General features: G+C 43.2%; 1 protein-coding gene across 1 annotated transcript in view; it reads right to left on the bottom strand.

Annotated features, from left to right (window-relative positions):
• Positions 1 to 20010, bottom strand: part of CASR (calcium sensing receptor) — a 287645-nt gene that overhangs the window by 170088 nt on the left and 97547 nt on the right. Inside the window, exon 4 of the mRNA XM_086935635.1 lies at positions 12168 to 13049. Within this exon, the coding sequence (XP_086791761.1) occupies positions 12168 to 13049 (882 nt within the window). The remainder of the gene's footprint in view (positions 1 to 12167; positions 13050 to 20010) is intronic.

Here is a 20010-nt window from a genome sequence, read left to right on the forward strand (position 1 = left end):
GCTAATTGCGATCTCGCAATTTTGTGAGGAATTACATTTAAGAAATCTCTATTTGAGATTCCTTAAATGCAATTCATCATCCAATGTTGTTTTGCGAATTCGCAATTTCTTGCCGCCATTTACCACGAGGTCAGACCTCGTGGTAAATTGCGAAAACTCAGAAAAATGCTTTTAAATGCATTTTTCTGAGTTGCATGTTACACACACACGTCCTTTGGACATGTGTGTTTGCAACACCTGTGTAAAATTTCATTTGAGTGGTGCTACAGGGTGTCCTTTGGACACCCCTGGCACCCTTCAAATCGCTATCTTATTTGCGATTAGCTAATTGCTAATCGCAAATAAGGAATACTCCCCATTCCTTCCTATGGGCCTTTTGGCCCATAGGAATGAATGGCGAGTTATTCCTTATTTGCGATTAGCAATTTGCTAATCGCAAATAAGGATTATGTAGGAATCGCATTTCTTTCTGCAATTTCTACATGAATCACGTTTTGCGAGTCCTTAATAGCGATTCGCTATGAATCCCTATTAGGGGCTCGCAAAACGGGAGAATGATGAATCAGGCTGTTAAATCTTAGCCTCGGCTCAATATTGTGTCTTTGTGGGCAAATCACTTAATTTATCCGTGCCCCCCACACTATTAAAAAAGAACATTAAAAAGTATTTCACCTTGAGTGCACAAGTGAGTGCACCCATCCAAGTTGGCCGAACATATGGTGGCGGTCATGAAGATTAAAAAAAACATTTAAAGATGACTATTAGTTCATAGAGAGCCTATTGATGGGTGGCTGATGAAGTGGGGGGACAAGTAGGTGCTGAAGTACAAGCAACATTTAGAATAAAGGGGGGGCAAAAAAGGGTGTGTGAGAGTGAAGAGTGAGAGAGTGGGAGAGAAAATAGACCCTAATGCACTGCAATGCAAGGTTCTGACGTCATCCAAGTAAAACACGGTTAGATGGAAATGTTCCTTGGGCAGAACAAAGACAGGAATAGGAAGAAAAGCCATGAAGAGCAGACAACCGTGACAGACAAGAAAGCCGCCAAACCACCAATCAATTAATAATCAGTTTATTTAACTTAAAATAGCTTTAAAAACATTATATAACACCAATTTACAAATTCGTAAAATGCAAATAACTTTCCTTAAGTAGCCATTAATAACAAGAATTTTCAATGCAACAGGTCTCGCATGTATTTTTTTTCGTTCAGGAAATTTTTATTAGGCAGTTTAAAAGTAGTATAGAAACATGGCAAAAGTAATTAGGTAAAAATACATAAGAAAGTAATGTGAAAAGCCATGACCATATCAAAATAAGTATATGAGAAAAGATAAAAGGGGGAAAAGGACAGTAAAGAAGGAAGAAGGAAAAAGAAAAAGAAAAGGAAAGAAAGAGGGAGAAGAGGAGAGGGAAAACAAGAAGGAAAAAGAAGACAGGTCTCGCATGTATAAAAGGCATTGTCATTTTTAATGCCACTAACGCCAACTCCCGCAAATGCGAGACCACTCTAATGGTGGCCTCGCCCACTTGTTTAGACTCTGCTTGCCATATGCAGGTTACAGCAAGCAGCGTCTAAAGAAAGTGAAAGCACGTATGGTGCGTTCCCACACAAAGCCCCAAAAAATTAAATATAATTTCAAAGGTCCTGTGGCGCAGCTGCTAAAGTGAAAGCAGCCCGCGCTGGTAATGAAATAAATAAATAAGCGCAGGGCGCTAAAGTGAAAGCGGGCCGCGCTGCAAATTAAATAATTAAATAAGTGCGACCGCTAAACTGAAAGCAGCCCACGCTGTAAATTAAATAATTAAATACGTGCGGCCTCTATAGTTAAAGCGGACCGTGCTATAATTTAAAAAACAGATAATATAAAAGCTGGTGGCCTGCTGCACTCTCGCGGGTGGAATAAGGGAAGATCACTAAGGAAAATAGTGCTCATCGACTTATAAAGCAGACCGTTTAACAACTCAGGTAAAAAGTCCAGTCGTTATGGGAGGTTACAAATGCAGAAAAGGCGGTACCATGGAGAGACAACTGAACCTGTTCACAAATGAAAAGCAACGATTTCGTAAGGACAGCAACAGGAGCCAATTGAAAAGATGCACTGCCCAGGCTCGACCTTAAAAAAAGCTTGGTAAGGCTGCTGCCAATGTCCTGGGGTGTTTTCACACCCCTCAATGGACATTGACAGTTCAAAGTCAAGGAAACACTATTTATTGTGGTTTTCAGGTCGTTTTCGCTGCCAATGTGTGATTTCGGCTCCTCACCGGGTGACCGTGTGTCGGGAGCCGATATCGTGTGTCGCACGGTGGCACCGTGTGAGTTGGCAGGTACGGTTCTGCAAGAAAGGCCCTGCAGCAAGTAGGCGCTTTAAATAGGTGAAAACAAATCGTATGAGTTCTATTTACACATAAGAAATAAATAGAGCAGACTTGATTCAGGAGCCCTGAAAAAGATGGGATATTAACAGGATGTTTGGAGCCCTGGCAAGTCATATTCTAGGGCCTCCTGTATGGAACAACTTTACATTTTATTAACCATTTTATGCTGATTGAAGCATGCAAGGTAGCAAACACTATTGGTTTATACTTGAAATGATCTCAATTTCGTTCACATATCAGCACGGCCCATGGTTTTAGCAATGTCAGCATGGCTCAAGAAGAATACGAACTGCCTCTGATGCACCTACCTGCTTCATTTTATAGCGCCACACACAACACATGCCCATGCCTACAAAATGACATGTCCACTTCTTGTCTCTTTATTTAGCTATCCGAGTTGGATCAATAAATAAAACAAATAGTCTAAGACATTTTTTTAAGTTATCTAGGGAGAAGCAACATAGGTGTGCGGAAGCAACAAAGGGGTTGGGGGGCAGAAGCAACACAGGGGCACTGGTGGAAGGAAGAAACCGAGGGGGCGAGGGAAGCCACACAGAGATCGGATGGGGAAAGCAAAAAGGAGGACACGGGTAAAGGGCAGAGAAAAGGGCGAGAGAGAGCAACCTGGAGCACTTGGTGGAGACAACACCACCGCAAGCCCATCATGGAGGGGGCAAGAGAAAGCAATACGGAGCATAGAGGGAGAAGAATAGCAGCACAAGGAGACAGCTGGAAAACACATGTTCTCTCGTGGAATGCTTAATAAAAAAGAAAAATGTAGGGGCATATTATCAAGGGGGTTTATCTCCGCTTTTTTGGCTTTAAAAGCCAAGAAAGCGGAGATAAAATTATCTCCCTATTACCTAGCTGTCGCTAACACCAGTTAGCGACAGCTAGTAGGAGATAGCGACCATCTTGGGCCCCACTTTGCATGTCAGTGATATTTATCACTAATGACATGCAAAGTGGGTGTGCCAAGATGTTAGTGACTGGAAACAGTCGCTAACATCGCTATCTCCTATTTACAACTTTTGGAGATATTCGCGCTAAGCGCGAATATCTCCAAAAGCTAACACCTGCCCTGAGCAGTTCTTAGCCATGTTATCCAATGGGAGGTGGATAACATGGCTAAGAGCATTAGCTCGGTAATGCATGAATATCGCGGACTTTTCGGCGATATTCATGCATTGCGGCCGATTTTTATCGCATTTGCGATAAACCTTGGTAATACCAAGGTTTATCTGCGATAAAAATCGCCGCAGCTCGGCGATAATTTTTTCACGCTAACCAAGCAATAGCGATAATTATCGCTATTGCTTGGTAATATGCCCAATAGTTCTCTAAAACTAAGTATTGAAAGGACGCAAGTAATGTGGGGAAATGGTTGAGAGGAGGGACAGGCACAACATGGACAAGGCAAGCCATTTATTATGAACCAGACAAACGAGAAAACCAATCAGTAAAGCCAATCGATGATAAGTAATGGGCAGGATGCAAGTTCCTCTATATTCTTGGTAAGCCCAAAGTCTGTTGTTTGCAACGAGACAGGTGTGCTGTCTGGTAGGACTGACCTAACCATGGAATTGACCAGATTTCAGATATTTTATAATCTCTTCCTACAATCACTCATTTGTAGTTTTTTTAAAACTTTATATTGAGCATGTGTAAATTATCTAATTTTATCCCTAAAGAAATTGGTGTATTCTGGGGCCTATATTGCAGTACACAGAACCATAGCTTTGGCACTTGATCAAACATGGTGGGACTCCGGGCAAATCACTCTATTTTGCTAATTATTAAATTTTAATGTAAAACCATTACAAGCTCAGCGTATTGTCCCACTCATCACCATCCACCTGTAATGCTGATCTACGAAAACAGTCTGATTTACCGTGCCACATAGTTGCTAGTTACAGTGATTCTGGCAGCAATGCTTACTAACAAATACATAATTACAATAAGAAAATATATAGGATTGAGCAGGAACATACATACAATCCAAGTGGAAAAAAGAACATAAGACGTGGCTTGTTGCAGTAAGCATGGTGTGGGTTACATCGAAAAGTGCATGACTGGTAGAAGTGCATACATGAGACATGGGTTGCATAATGGGTTAGCTCTGCAGGCAGCAGTATCATAACACAATGATGGGGACAGAGACAGGTGCGGGCATTCTTGAACTACACGCGCCTTCTTCAAGTGCGAGACAGGAGATGGGGGGCAGATAAGACTGGACACTGATTTAGTTAAATAGAATTAGTTATCCTCTAAAGAGGTTGGATTTCTGTTCCTTGGTCTTTATTACATGTTTCCCTTTAACTCCACAGGGAGGTGTCAGGGTCAGAATTAACAAGGCTTCAGATCTGGGGTCTCTGGGCCAAGAAGTATTTGCAAGAAGTATGACTCAAGAAGAGCTCTGATCACACTGTCTACAAAGCACAAAAGGCCCATTTTAGATTCATTTAATGAAATTGAACTCATCAAACACTTGCATAACAATATCATTTGTTTGTACTTTGATAGTGAGTCTTTAACCCCAGAAAAGAGCTGCAGGAATATGAGTGCACACATGTCCAAATGAAATGTTTCTATATATTGTGTTGAAAGCACCCACCCCCCAGGCTGAATGCAAGACTGACTTTTACACCTCAACTTGGAAAACTCAAGGCCTGTAGTTGTCAAATTGTATTGGCGATATAGGCGCAATTGTGAACTGGCTATCAAAGTCCAGTAAGTTTAGCAAATCCTAAATTAGTTAAAAAAATATATAAAAGAATGCATATTTATTATTTCATTTTAAATATGTATATCTTAAATATTTTATAATTTTTTATAATTAAATAATAAATATGCACTGCAACATTTTCTATTTTTAAAAATATTTTAGCTGTTTAAAGAATTACTTTTACTTTAACATTATTTCATATAGGTTCCTCCATTATTTTCAATGGACTAGTGCTGCGGTACCAGTGGTGTAGTGGTGAACTTACTACAAACGTGTAAATTACTACTAAGGTGCTGCTTGTGAATACCGAAAAGTAGTAAATGTATTCAAGAGTGTAAACTTACTCAATAGTGCAGTTTGTGTATTAGGCCTATAGTGTCTATATTTTGGCAATGAAGTGAGAATTTTGCAGTATTCACTAGTTTTTGGTATAAAAAGAGGAAAATATCAGCAGATGAGTGTTGCAATGTATGACATCCACAAATTCTAAAACAACTGTTGGCTTTTTTTTAGATAAGGGCTCCTCATATGTTGGAGCGGCCTCGACTCACATAAAATAAAGAACCCAGAGAACTAACTGTACTCTAATGTCTGGTTGACAGTGAGTGAAAGGTAAAATGTGCAACATCAGCACAGCACGAGTTATACAGACATCTGAAACAGACACCAGCAAAAACAACCCGCCCACCCCACGCGCTCATGTCTGGTGGGCTGTGAAAAATATATGGAAGCTGCTGTGATTCCAGATTTGGAACTATTATAAAGACGACGGGCCTGATTCACAGAGGTAAACTTATACGCTTTTGTGTTGATTTACGATTGTTTGCTATTCACAAAGGGCTTTACGAGTAGTATCTTTACGAGTGTGGAGTCTCTGCACATAAAAAGACCTATCTTTTTAAGTGTTGGTACTTTGCACTTGTAGAGATACTACTCGTAAACCCCTTTGTGAATAGCAAACAATCGTAAATCGACACAAAAGCGTAAGTTTACCTCTGTGAATCCAGCCCTGCCGAGTACCATGCATCAGGCGTTAGCCTAACGCGTTTGAATGTGGCTGTCCGCATCACCGCTGTAAGCAACAGCCAGTGTGTACTGGCTGGCTAATTTGTGTTGGATTATTGGCAAATCAAATGAAACACTCTTTTTCTTGTTGCGGCACCCACGGCAGGCAGAGAGTGTGTGTAGCCCGCATCTTGTGGTGCACGCTGCACCTCATAGGCTGTGCCCTCTCTGCTAGCCAGCCTTGAAAAGGGTCTCAGGCGTGTGTGACTGATAACAGACAGGAAGGGGCATATTATCACGAATGGCGTTAAAAATGATCGCCGCTTTAGCAGACACACCAGAACATGGGCTTCTATGAGAATTCACAAGGGCATATTATGAAGCCTATTATCGACGCTTTTCCTGCCGCATAATTTTAACGCGGGTCTTGATAATATGCCCCGAAGTTTTTTAATTTGGCAAAATCCAGCCGGCAAAGAACCTGCAGAGGGTTCCATAACCATCGAAACTGCTGTCAACCAGAGCGAAACACTGCTTAGGAGCGGAGAGCTTCCTGTGACTCTCCATCTCGAAGGCCCAAGAAATGTGACAGCTCAAGACGTGTAAACAAAGGTACCGGCCGAAGCGCTCAGCTTGGAGACCCCCAGGCACATGTGAAATGGCTCTGTGTTCATTTGATATCAATAGCATGGGCTTAACTGTATTAGGTTAACAAAAGTGCAATGGCATGAATGTGTAAGATGTGGAAAGTGATAATTTCTTTACCTTTATATTTTTGGGCGCATTTTAATACTGTATCCATGGCAAGTTGCATTCTATCAAAAAAACAGCTTGAAAGGGAATGCCTGCTTGTACTGATTTTCCTCCATCTGCTGCTATGGTTCTATATCAAACATTTCAGTTGCTCTTTGCAATGGAGCATTGCAAACATTTTAAAAACGTGTACGTGCAGCCATGCATCATTTCTGACTGTGTTTCTTGCTGGAGGGATTCTTGTAAGAGACGTTGCACATCATGTTCCACTGGTTCAGTGGTTCAATAGTACGCCTCCTAGGTATATAGTACCAGCAGGGATCAGTCCACAACGGGACCTTTCTGCCATACACGGCACCTCAGTGAAGACACCGTATACCGTAGGAGATTTACCTCCAAATTGAAAACTCCAGTAACTTCTGATGTCGGGTGCACATAATGATGACAATCAGAGAAATGTTACGAATGTACAAATGAAATTGGAATAGCCCTGGAACCAATCGCCACAGAGGGCGAAACACGTGTCGGCTATCAATGTTTGAATTTGCATTAATAAAGATTGTCTTTTTTAAACTGGAGCAACCCAATCATTTGAATGGCATCTTTAATTTATGACAACAGGATTCAGCCTCAACGTAATACATATATAATAACGGAATACATACTCTCTCCTTTTTCAAATCAGTTGAACTATGGCTTACAAAGAAGTTGAGAGCTCTGTGCCACACATTCTCATTGTATTTGTGTCCCTCAAATCACATTCTTTTTTATCTGACCTTTAATGTTTGCCCATCTTGAGATCAGTCATGAACGAGAGTGCATCCACCAAAGTGCAGTGCTACCTTCGGCTAGCAGTAGGACCATCTGTTGGAGCCTCGAGATGGTATCTTTTTATCAATATTCCGGACCAACTGCAGTATCAAGCAGTCAATGTGTTGTTCTGTGGCATGGCCAATTGTCCTGCACTCTCCCTCTTAAGACTACTACCACTTACTACTGCCCGCATCTACCAAAGCAGATGTTGAGGACGCTCTTTCCCCCCCATCACAGCAAAAACCTGAAAACCTCCGGACCATCACCTCAATTCCGGAATTCCAAATGGCCATCAAGACCGGGCTGTTCGAATAAGCCTCTGAGACCTGCAAGCACCTGGATACCCTTTCGGGTGATTAGCAGCGCTTTATAAATCCTGATTGATTGGCTATTATCATAACACCCTATTGGGTGGTCCATCGGGCAATCCAACAAGACCATGTATGTGTGTGTCTTGTTAAATTCACACACATCTCCTAATACAACAAGGGATTTACAGGCATATGCATCAAAGTAAATACCGGGAGCAAATGGGCAGATTCTCAGAATCTGCCCCTTTGCTCCCGGTATTTTTGCATTTGGGATGCATCATCCCAATTGCAAAAATCGCAATTTAAGGAATCTCTAAATTGAGATTCCTTAAATTGCGATTGCATTTAAGGAATCCCAAATTGAGATTCCTTAAATGCTATGCATGAAAGTAAAAAAAATAGCGAATTCGCTAATAGGGGGAGTAAATTACCATGAAGTTGGACTTCATGGTAATTTGCTTAAACTTTGAAAAAAACACTTTTGTGCATGTTTCAAAGTTTCATGTTGCGCACACACATGCCTTTAGGGCATGTGTGTGTGCAACATATGTGCATAGATCAATTTCAAGGGTGCAACAGGGTGTCATTTTGACATCCTTGCACCCTTGAAATTGCATGAGCAATTTGCGAGTATCTACTGGTGCTCGCGAATTGCTCATGCAATCTCCAATACATTCCTATGGGTCTGTAGGCCCTTAGGAATGAATGGGACAGCATTCCTTAATTGCGACTAGCAATTTGCGAGTAGCAATTAAGGAATGTTAAGGAATCGCTATTTTAATAGCGACTCCTACATGCATAGGCTTTTACTATTCCTAAATAGCGATTCCTTAAAAATCGCTGTTTAGGAATAGCAAAAGTCTACGTTGATGCATCTGCCAGTTAGACATCTCTTTGATGAAAATTTCACCCAGTGTAACCTGTATGCAATCTGTAAAGAACTGAATGCCCCATCCATCAAATGTGTATGTAGAATCAAAAGTATGCATGGATGTAGAATGTAGAATGGGCCACTTGTGGCTAGTCATTCTGTTAAATGCATCCAAAAATTCAGTAACTTTATTGTGGGAGTTACCCACTGGTTTGCACTACCCTATTTCAAGGACAGAGAGACCAGCAATTCCAGCCCTCTAACTGCCTATCTTCTAAATTGTCTGCAGGGTGAGAATGGTTTAAGCACACTGGTAACTGGTAACTGTTGCTGTGTAAAGCGCTCTGATACCAGATTCGGGTCAAGTTATCACTATATAAAACTCTGCAACAAAAAAAACACACAACATAGGCCTGAGTAATACTATAGCATATTTGGGCCAAAATGCTATAGAACGTTTATGATCCTTTTATCACAGTGGGAACCTAGTTCCCCACACAAAGCCTTTCAACAGTAAATTATCACTTAAGATAATGGCCAGAATTCTGTCTACAAGATGGTGATGTTGCCCAAGCACCACTTCCCTAGGCGTATGTTTACAGATCCAGATACAACCTGTATACATGATCATGTTTATAAATCTAGATACAGTCTTTATATAGGATCATGTTCACAAATCTTGATATAGTCTGTATACAAGACTATGTTTACACAAATCTAGATAGAGTCTGTATACAGAATTGTGTTTCCAAATCTAGAAACAGTCTCTATACAGTATTATGTTCACAAATCTTGATAACATCTGTATACATGATTATGTTTACAAATCTAGTCACAATCTGTATAAAGGATTTTGTTTAAAAATCTAGATAAGTCTATACAGGATTATGCTTACAAATATAGAAACAGCCTGTATACAGGATCATGTATGCAAATCTAGATACAGTCTTTATACAGGATTATGTTTGCAAATCTAGATACCCTCTATATAGAGGCCTATGTTTACATATCTAGATATAGTCTGTATACAGGCTTAGGTTTACGAATCTAGATACAGTCTGTATATAGGCTTAGGTTCACAAATCTAGATACAGGATGTATTATTATTTGTAAACATATGCCATGTGAAGTGATTGGGAGAGCTTACAAAAGACATATCAGGTTGGGCAGCACCACCACCTTGAAAACAGTAATTCGGCCCATCATTTTAGGTAAAAATTTACCCACCCTTGCAAATTTCTCAGTAATATCCGCAACCGCTTGTCGTATATTCCTGTTGTTGAACTCTCTCCTATTGTGAGTAATTTGAAACTCAATTATTGGAATTCAGTCAGACCTATTAAGTTGGCATTTAGGGACCATCACAACAAAGTTGCCACCAGGAAAAAAACTCAGATGTAGTGTAATTGGCATTAAACTCATCAGTGGTGAAGAATTCCTCAACCGCCAGCAACATCTAACGAATAGAGATAAGAGGATGGTTAAAAGCAATTAACCACATACACTCACCTCGGGTCTTGGCAGAGCACTCTTAGGTATTATGCTAAGTGCCCAGCCTATTCTACCGCTCAACTGAGATCACGCAGATACAAAACAAAACAAAAAAATATATAATAACCAATAAGGGGAATTCATCCCTTAAGGACTAGAACCCTCAGTCACCCAAAGGTGATATGCTTCATCATGTGGGTCCTCCTTACCAGTAAGGAAAACCTAGTCGCTACTGGGCGCTACGACTTCCGTGCTTTATGAAGGAGCTCAGAGATGTTTTCTTTCTCAAGGATGGATACTAAATCCCATATGTGAGTCTGCTGGGGATAGTGAGGGTGCAGCACAACAGGAGAAAAGGGGAAAGAAACAATCAATCTAAAAAGTGTAAGAGAGTTAAAACAGTCTAGGATAGATGCACAACCGTGAATTTTATTCTCGTGCTCTACCTCACAGAGTTAAAAAGCAATGCAAAACGGTAGTATAGATTTAAAACTACTGTTAAGTCATGGTCGACATGTTTCAACCAAATGATCAGTTCTCTGTATCGATGGCTTTCTTCAGGACCAAGTATAGTGAACTTTTTTTGCTGCTGCTGTTTGGCCATGCTTTGGAGGCTGAGGCATCCTGGAAGTACTTAGGAGTATATATAAAAAGTCACCAGCATTTGTTTGAAGTCCTACAAATGTAGTGGTGATTCTTTTGATTTATTTAATTTATTCCCGACAGCGCGGGGCCTCCTTTCCTGAGCGGCCTGCCAGGTTGATGTGAGGTTTGACTATCCTACAATAGAGGGTAAGTCTAACATTACTGACTATTAGGAGTAAGGCTATTGATATTGTTGACAAACAAAAAATTAATAGCAAGCATCAAAAATGATTGGTCTTTTGTTTGTTGTCCTCTCTTTTGTTTGATTTCTGCAGATACTTCAAGTATTACCTGGTAAAAAAGGAAAACAGGAATACTGGTTTAGTATATTTATCTTTCTTTATTAACATATATCAGCAGCAGCAAAAAAAGTCCACTACAGTTGAGTGAGGGTCCTAATCCTTAAGGTATGAATTCCCCTTATTGGTTATTATAGTTTTTTTTGTTTTGTTTTGAATCTGTGTGATCTCAGTTGAGCGGTATAATAGGCTGGACACTTAGCATAATACCTAAGAGTGCTTTGCCAAGACCCGAGGTGAGTGTATGTGGTTAATTGTAATTATACGGGGGAGATTTTACCTCGATGGTCGTTAAACTTTTCTCTTGAACCCTAAATCCACGATGGTTAAAAGCAAACAACACATCTTGGGCATACCACTATAAAGCTGATCATATCTCACCATCCTATAGTCCAATCTTCAGGTCTTTGCCTGAATAAGACAGAAAAAGCTGTGATTCACAAGATAAACCTTGTAATGGATTGGAGAAAATGCGTCTCCTGCCCCTGAATAATGGGAAGGGTCATGCAGTTGTAAGATGGCCGCAACAGGTTGGTCTGATAGTGTTGCCACTTCTTTAGGTTCAAAGGCCAGACAAAGGTTTCAATGTTCTAACACAGTATCCATTAGAGGCTATTGTATGAAACAGAAGTTAAAATTGAGTTAACTTCATATTATTTCAGCTTATATACTCCATTACACTTTGTATGATTTGCCTAGAGCAGCAGTTCTTAACCTGTGGTTCACAGACCCCAGGTGTCCGTAACACTTACTCAGAGGTTCGGCAACTGTTTAGAAAATTCAATATTATTAGCAAATTGATAAAATATATATATATACCAGAAAACAGTCTCTAAAACAGTAAATCTACAGAAGTTATTTGATGTGGCCACTTACCTGCCATGCCTCAACTTTCTTGATGTCTACGCATGACCCATTGGTGAAGAGCCCCTTGCCTGGGACACAGGTGTAGATTTCCTGTAGGGCATGTGCAATGGAGTAGACTGCGAGATACACATTATAGGATATCCGTAGGTGGATGAAGTCTAAATAAGGGGTCTCCACACTAGTAAGGTTCTCCTCTCCTGTACAAGGTGGTCTGAATCCCATAGTGTTGTTTCCACCTCTTGTCCCTTCATCTGGGCTCTTTGGAGGGGAGGTTGGAGCCTGGGAGTTCTTGGAAGGCTCTGGGAGGTAGCAGTTGAATGTTTCCTCCCAGAACTCCCTGACAAACCCATTGCCAGGAGATCTTTTAGGATGCACGTTCTGGAGGAACTCTCGTAAACCAGGGATCTGTCCTGCCCTTAAAGCGAAACCTATGGTGCCACCAATCACGTGGAAGAACTCTGGCATGGCAATCAAGGAGGAGCTTGCCCATGCCTCGCTAGCAAGCCATATCCTTCCAGTAATATTGCGCCGCACTATCTCCTTGAGAAGGGGCTCTAAATCGGGGCCACTGGAAAAGACAACAATAACCTTAGCTTTAGAGTGCTCTATGACATCCACCACATGCTGAATGTCCTCCTCCTCTGAGTACTGAGATATGAGTTCACTGAAGTCGATGCAGATATCTCGCTCTTCTGCTTCTTCCCTGAACTTCTCAATTCCTGGTCGGCCATAGTCATCGTCTGCCGCGATCGTGCCGACCCAGTTCCAACGGAAATACTCAATGATGTCAGCCATGGCTGTGGCCTGGTGCTCATCATTTGGAATAGTGCGCAGAAAGGACTTGTATTGGTTCTTGTTGCTGAGAAGTCGGCTGGAAGATGCATAACTGACCTGTGGGAAGAACGAAAAAAAAGATAAAAACATTGATAAGCATTGATCAGCTCAGGAAATAACTTCAAATACAAGTGGCAGAAAACAGTGGAGGAAGAAAAAAGTACAGGTCTGAACAAGGACTAAGAATATTTCTAAATAGCAGGGTTGAGTCACAAAGGTAACTTACACTTTAGTGTAAGTTTACACTTTTGAACAAGTTTACTACTTTTAGGTATTCACAAACTCCCGGCATAAGTTACTGCTATGAAAATGAAACAGTAGTAAGCCCAGCACTTTCCTCAGCAGATAGTGCTGCATGGATGCACGCCAGGGGAGTAGGGCATGCAGTCTATTTTACCGGGGAGGAGTGACTGGGGTGCACTGAATCAATACCAAAATACCTGTGATTTTGTGAAATGTTATGGTTGACTAACCGGCATTTAGCAGTGCATGTAGTTATGTTATGTGTATTTGTAAAGAGCACTATCACCTGCAAGGGCATCCTGTCGCAGAGCAGGTGTGTGTCTAGCCCTGCCTCTTGGTAGGTTGGTTCATTTAAAAGCCAGGGCTTCAGCTTCTTGTGGAATTCAAGAAGAGGGGAGGAGGCTCTGATGTGGAGTGGGAGGCCGTTCCATGCATTAGGAGTAATGTTAGAGAACGCCTATCCTCCTGATCGGGTTCTGTGTATGCCTGGGGTGTGTGTGAAGAAGAGTCCTGCAGGGCGGAAGTGTCTGGGTGCTTGATGGAACGAGATGCAACTGTTAAGGTATGTGGGGCCTACGTTGTTTAGTGCATTGAATGCGTGTTGAGGAGTTTGAAATGAGCACATTGAGTGGAGCTCCATGTGGTCTAGCTTGACTTGGGGTCTGTTTATGAGTCTGGCTGCTGAGTTTCCGGATGGTTTGTAGTCTTTTAGGGAGTTGCTTGGTGATCCCGGCATAGAGGGTGTTCCCTTAGCCCAACTTGCTGGAGACAAGAGTGTGAGTGACAGTTTTTCTGGTGTGCTTGAGAGCCATTTGAAGATCTTCCGCAGCATCTTCAGGGTGTGTGAGCAGGATGCAGTGACGTCGTTGACTTGTGCCGCCGTGTCCAGTTTGCTGTTGATGATTACTCCGAGGTTCCTGCCGTGGGTGCTGGGTGTGGGTCCAAGTTCGGCGGGCCACCAGTTGAAGTCCAATGCTGAGGTGCTTTTGCTAAAAATCCCTATTTCAGTTTTGTCAGTGTTGAGCTTGAGACAGTTGGCTTTCATACAGTTAACCACTACGGTCATGTAGGTTGTGAACTTGTTCCTTGTGATGGGGTCTTGTACAAGAGGGGGAGTATAAGTTGGGTGTCATTGGCATAAGAGAGGCTGTAGATGTCATGTACGTGAATGCCATTAGCCAGAAGTATCACATATGAGTCTGAGAGGGTGGGGGTAAGCGAGAAACCTTGAGGAACTCCGCAGGTGAATTTGCAGGCTTCCGAGTAGGAAAGTACCAGGCTGCTGGTTTGTGTCCACATCGTTAAGAAGGAGCAGAACCAGGCAAGAGCTGTTCCTTGGATGCCAATCTCGGGAACGTGTCTCATGAGGATAGGGTGAGAGACTGTGTCAAATGCTGCAGAGAGGTCCAGGACAATGAGTGTTGCCATGTCTCCTTTGTCAAGGACTATGCAGACGTCATCTGTGGTGGCAGTGAGTGCTGTTTCTGTACTATGGTTGGTGCTGAATCTCGTCTGCGTGGTGTTGAGGAGCTGGTGATTGCTGAGAGGTTTTGAGGCGCCGGTTGATTTATTTTCCCTAAGCCCTTCCAGGTCTGAAGTTGTAAAGTGTGATGGGGTCTGCGGATGGTTTCTGGCATGATAGTGGCATGTTTACTGGTGTCTCGCGCTGTGGCTGCTTTGATGGAGTCATTGAGGATGGGTGTTAGTGTTTCACTGATCAGTAGGAATCTTTTGGTGAAGGCATGTTGGAGCAAGGTTCATATGAGGTCCCTGAGTGGATGGTCTTCAAGGTAGCAGTGATTCTGATAGTGGTGACGGTTGGCCATGAGGTCAGGGTTTGTTCTATGGCTATTATGGGGCGTTGAGTTGCTATGGTTACAGTATCTGTTTGCGGGTCAAAGTTGCTGTATATACAGGCGATTTTGTTACAGAGGAATTCTAGGAGCTGCTTGCAAAGGTTGTGTGAGGGGGTGATCTTGCTGGAGGTGGCAGAAGGCATTGATGTGATCTGCAAGAACTGTGTGTTTTGTGTTCCGTATCTGTTGGTGGTAGCGTTATGGGGTTGATTTGACGATGTCTCCATCTGTTGTTCTTTGACTTGTTCTCCATTTGTTCTCCAGTTACTTACAGTGGCGTTTTCTTTGCCTGAGTTCCTCTGTGAACCAACTGACCTGTGGCTGAGCTCTTGGTTTTTGGGTTGGAGGGGAGCAAGGTTATCGACGCATGCGGTTGGTTATCCAGCTGTTGAGGTTCTTGATGGCTTTTGGCAAGTTGCTGGTGTGCTCAGGCCGGTGTACGGAGAGGGGAGAAGCCTGCTTCTCTTCGGTGATACTTTTCCACCTGCAGTGGGTGATTCCGGTGGTGCTAGGTCTGTGGTGGTTCAGAATGTGTATGCTGAATCTGACAGGAGGGTGGTCTGTCCAAGTCATACTAACTGGCTTGTTGACTGTGATGTTGATGAGTGAGGAAAAATTTCGGTCCAATAGGTGTCGGACGTGTGGGTGGGTTCTGTAATGTGCTGGGTGAGGCTAAAATTTCCAAGGTTTTCCAGCTTGCATTGCTGCTGTCTTCTAAGTGAAAGTTAAGGTAACTGAGGAGGATGAAGGTGCTGGCATGGATGCTCAGTAGTGTAACAAGGTCTGTTATGTTACTTGCAAAATTGGCCCATGGTCCTGGTGGTCTGTATGCAACTGTTCCGGCCAAGGAGAAGATGGTTGTGATGCGCATCTTGAACGTGAGGTGTTCCATGTAGCTGGTGGGGGTGTCCATGTAGGTGGTGCCGCTGATGGCATCTTTGAATGTGAAGGCGTGCGCAGATGAGGGTTGTTGATTGTGGCCATTTGCTTAGGTCTTCTTGTGGACATTGTCAAAGGCCAGACATGCATGGGACACTGAGAAAAAATTCATCAGGTCAGCCCTTGTGGATTAGATTGTGCCAAAGCCCATGAGCTCTGGGATAACATGAGGAAATCAGTGCTGGAACACTCATTTCTGAAATGATTTTCCATCCCATAGGGGACCCAAAAGGGGGTTACCTGCAATCCTGGAGTAATTTTGCATCCCAGAATTAAGTGCACTGTATCACAGGTGTTAGTAATTTTGGTGGAAACTGACTGTACGGACATTACTCCTGAGGCTTTAATGTGGGCCTAACTTTATAAAAGCGTTGGCTGAGACATTGAAAGTGACATTATATGCATGATGTATAATACTAGTGGGTTCTATGTACAAGGGATGGGTGAGAGATTAACAATAGTATGACATATGAGAAGTGCAATAAATGCAATACATGTAGACAAGCGGTGGTGAATGACACAATAACAATACCATTGCATGCAGAAAGTATAATAAAAATAGTGCAGATATACAGGAGGTAATGTTGGATGAAACACTGACAGTGACAATACATGCTAGAAGTATAATACGAGTCATACATATACACAAGAGGTGTTGGTGCATGAGACATCAACAGTGACATTGCATGCTAGAAGATATACACATACACAAGACGTGATAGTGCATGAGACATTAACAGTGACATTACATGCTAGAAGTTATACATACACACAAGAGGTGATAGTGCATGAGACATTAACAGTGACATTACATGCTAGAAGTTATACATACACACAAGAGGTGATAGTGCATGAGACATTAACAGTGACATTACATGCTAGAAGTTATACATACACACAATGAGACATTAACAGTGACATTACATGCTAGAAGTTATACATACACACAAGAGGTGATAGTGCATGAGATAAGCATGGGCGGAAAATCCGTTCCGCTCGCGGATTTTGCGGATTTTCGGTAAATTCGCAATCCGCGAACGCTCGCGAATTTACCGAAAATCCGCAAATTCGCACGCAGCGGATTTTTTTTTCTTGGTGATACAATTTTGCGGCGTGCGGTGTAAGTTCGCAATTGCGAACATGTAGGTGCGGCGGGCAGCAACAATCTCGCACTCGCGAAATTACAAAAATTGCAATTCTGCACAAGAAATCTACTAGCAAGCAGCATAGACCTTCTGAAAATGATGATTTTTATCAGAATAACTCCTCAGGTTGACATTTGCCTGCACTTTTTTGGATTTGAGGCCTTTTGATTTTCTTTGGATAACTTTTGGATTAGAAATCAACTTTCTCATATAAGCTTGTTTGGGGCATTACAGTTGCTGTAATGCTGTTCTGCAGAAAAACGAGTTTTGCAAAAGTGAAAGCAGGTTCAAAAGTTCAAACTCATCATTAGTAACCATTCCCTGTAGTGCTTCCTGACAAGGGCCCCTCCAGAGTTCAGTTGCTAGTTGCAACAATTGTATGACCCTGCTCTGACCCTCACAGCAGCCATCAACCTCACCCAATGGCTATCCAACCGCGCTGACATCCTAGCACCGCTGAAAAAACGCCAAAGCAAACGAGGCAGCAAAAACGCCTCCTGGTTCAACGATGACCTTAAGAAATCGAAGAAACTCTGTCGCTCCCTCGAGAAGGCCTGGAAAAAAGACCCAAACACCAGCACCAGGGACGCCTTCAAAAACGCTACCCGCATACACCACCAACTTATCCGGTCTGCCAAGAAAGCCGCACTCAAAGACCGTCTAGATAACAACGCCCACAACAGCAAGGAATTATTCAACATCTTCAAAGAATTTACCAACCCATCAGCCAACTCCAACGACATCACCCCCTTCCAAGCCCTCTGCGACTCCCTAGCTTCCTTCTTCCACAACAAAATCGCAGACATCCACAACAGCTTCAACAACCGACCCGAAGACCAACCCACCCAACCTTCCGCAGGACCTTCACCCCCCTTGAACATCCTTAACGACTGGAACCCAATCTCCACTGAGGACACCATCCGCCTGATGAACTCCATCCACTCAGGATCCCCAACTGACCCATGCCCTCACCACATCTTCAACAAAGCAGACTCCATCATAGCACCACACCTCCGAGATGTCATCAACTGCTCCCTCAACTCCGCCACCTTCCCGGAAAGCTGGAAACACGTAGAACTCAGCGCCCTTCTGAAAAAACCCACAGCTGACCCCACCGAACTCAAAAACTACCGCCCCATCTCGCTTCTTCCATTCCCGGCCAAAGTCATTGAGAAAGCTGTCAACAACCAGCTCGCCGCCTTCCTCGAAGCCAACAAATCCCTCGACTCCTCACAGTCCGGCTTCTGAGCCAAACACAGCACTGAAACCGCCCTCATCGCAGCAACAGACGACATTCGAACTCTACTGGACAATGGAGACACAGTCGCCCTCATCCTCCTCGACCTCTCCGCTGCCTTCGACACAGTCTGTCATAGCACCCTTCTACAGCGCCTCAGAGACGTAGGAATCCAAGGAAAAGCACTGGAATGGATCACCTCGTTCCTCACCGGAAGAACACAGAGAGTCCGCCTCCCACCATTCAAGTCAGAGGCCTCTGCAGTCATCTGCGGCGTGCCACAAGGATTGTCACTCAGCCCCACCCTCTTCAACGTATACATGAGCCCCCTTGCGGCCATCGCTCGCCAACACAATCTCAACATCATCTCCTACGCGGATGACACTCAACTGATCCTATCACTCACCAAAGACCCTACCACCGCCAAAACCAACCTACACGAAGGAATGAAAGAAGTAGCCGAGTGGATGAAACACAGCCGTCTGAAACTGAACTCAGACAAAACAGAAGTCCTCATCTTAGGCACCTCCCCCTCTGCCTGGGATGACTCTTGGTGGCCAGAAGCCCTTGGAAAAGCACCCATCCCGACGGACCACGCACGGAACCTGGGCGTCATCCTGGACTCCTCACTCTCGATGACCAGACAAGTCAACGCCGTTTCATCATCTTGCTTCAACATTCTTCGCATGCTCAAAAAAACATTTCGCTGGATCCCCACCGAAACTAGAAAAACGGTCACCCACGCACTGGTCACGAGCCGCCTGGACTACGGAAACACACTATACGCCGGTACCACCGCAAAACTCCAGAAAAAACTACAACGCATCCAGAATGCTTCAGCCAGGCTCATACTAGACATCCCACGTAAAGAACACATCTCTGGTTACCTGAAAAATCTCCACTGGCTCCCCGTAAATAAGAGGATTACTTTCCGCCTCCTAACCCACGCACACAAAGCACTTTACGAACTTGGACCCGAATGCCTCAACACACGATTGTCCTTCTACACCCCCTCCCGTCAGCTGCGATCCTCCAACCTAGCCCTTGCCACTGTACCTCGCATCAACAAAACCACCATGGGAGGTAGATCCTTCTCTTACTTGGCAGCTAAAACCTGGAACTCACTTCCCACTCACCTTCGCCTTAGTCAGAACCACCTAGCATTCAGAAAACAACTTAAAACCTGGATATTTGAAAAGTAATTTCCCCACCCTTCCTCTAGCTCCTTGAGACCCTATGGGTATGTAGCGCGCTATATAAATCTCTTGACTTGACTTGACTTGACTACAAGTAGGCCACAAAGGTCCTGGAAAAAAAAATTGCACTGCAACAGAAAGCAAATTTCAGATAAGGAAGCAGGTGCCAGACTGGAATTTTAAAACAGTGACACATTAATAAATCAACCCCAAATTAATTCATGTCAGTTGAAGGAGGCAGGTGTGCTTGCTTTTCCCCCCCCATAATCTACAGTGATGATGAACCAGAGGGTGGCATTGATGTACCAGAGGGTGGCATGGGTGAAACAGAGGGTGGCAGGGGTGAAACAGAGGGTGCTGGGAACCTCTGATGATGAACCAGACGTAGAAACAACATAATCG

The sequence above is a fragment of the Lissotriton vulgaris genome, chromosome 8, assembly GCF_964263255.1.
Source record: "Lissotriton vulgaris chromosome 8, aLisVul1.2, whole genome shotgun sequence".
NCBI classification, from domain to species: Eukaryota; Metazoa; Chordata; class Amphibia; order Caudata; family Salamandridae; genus Lissotriton; species Lissotriton vulgaris.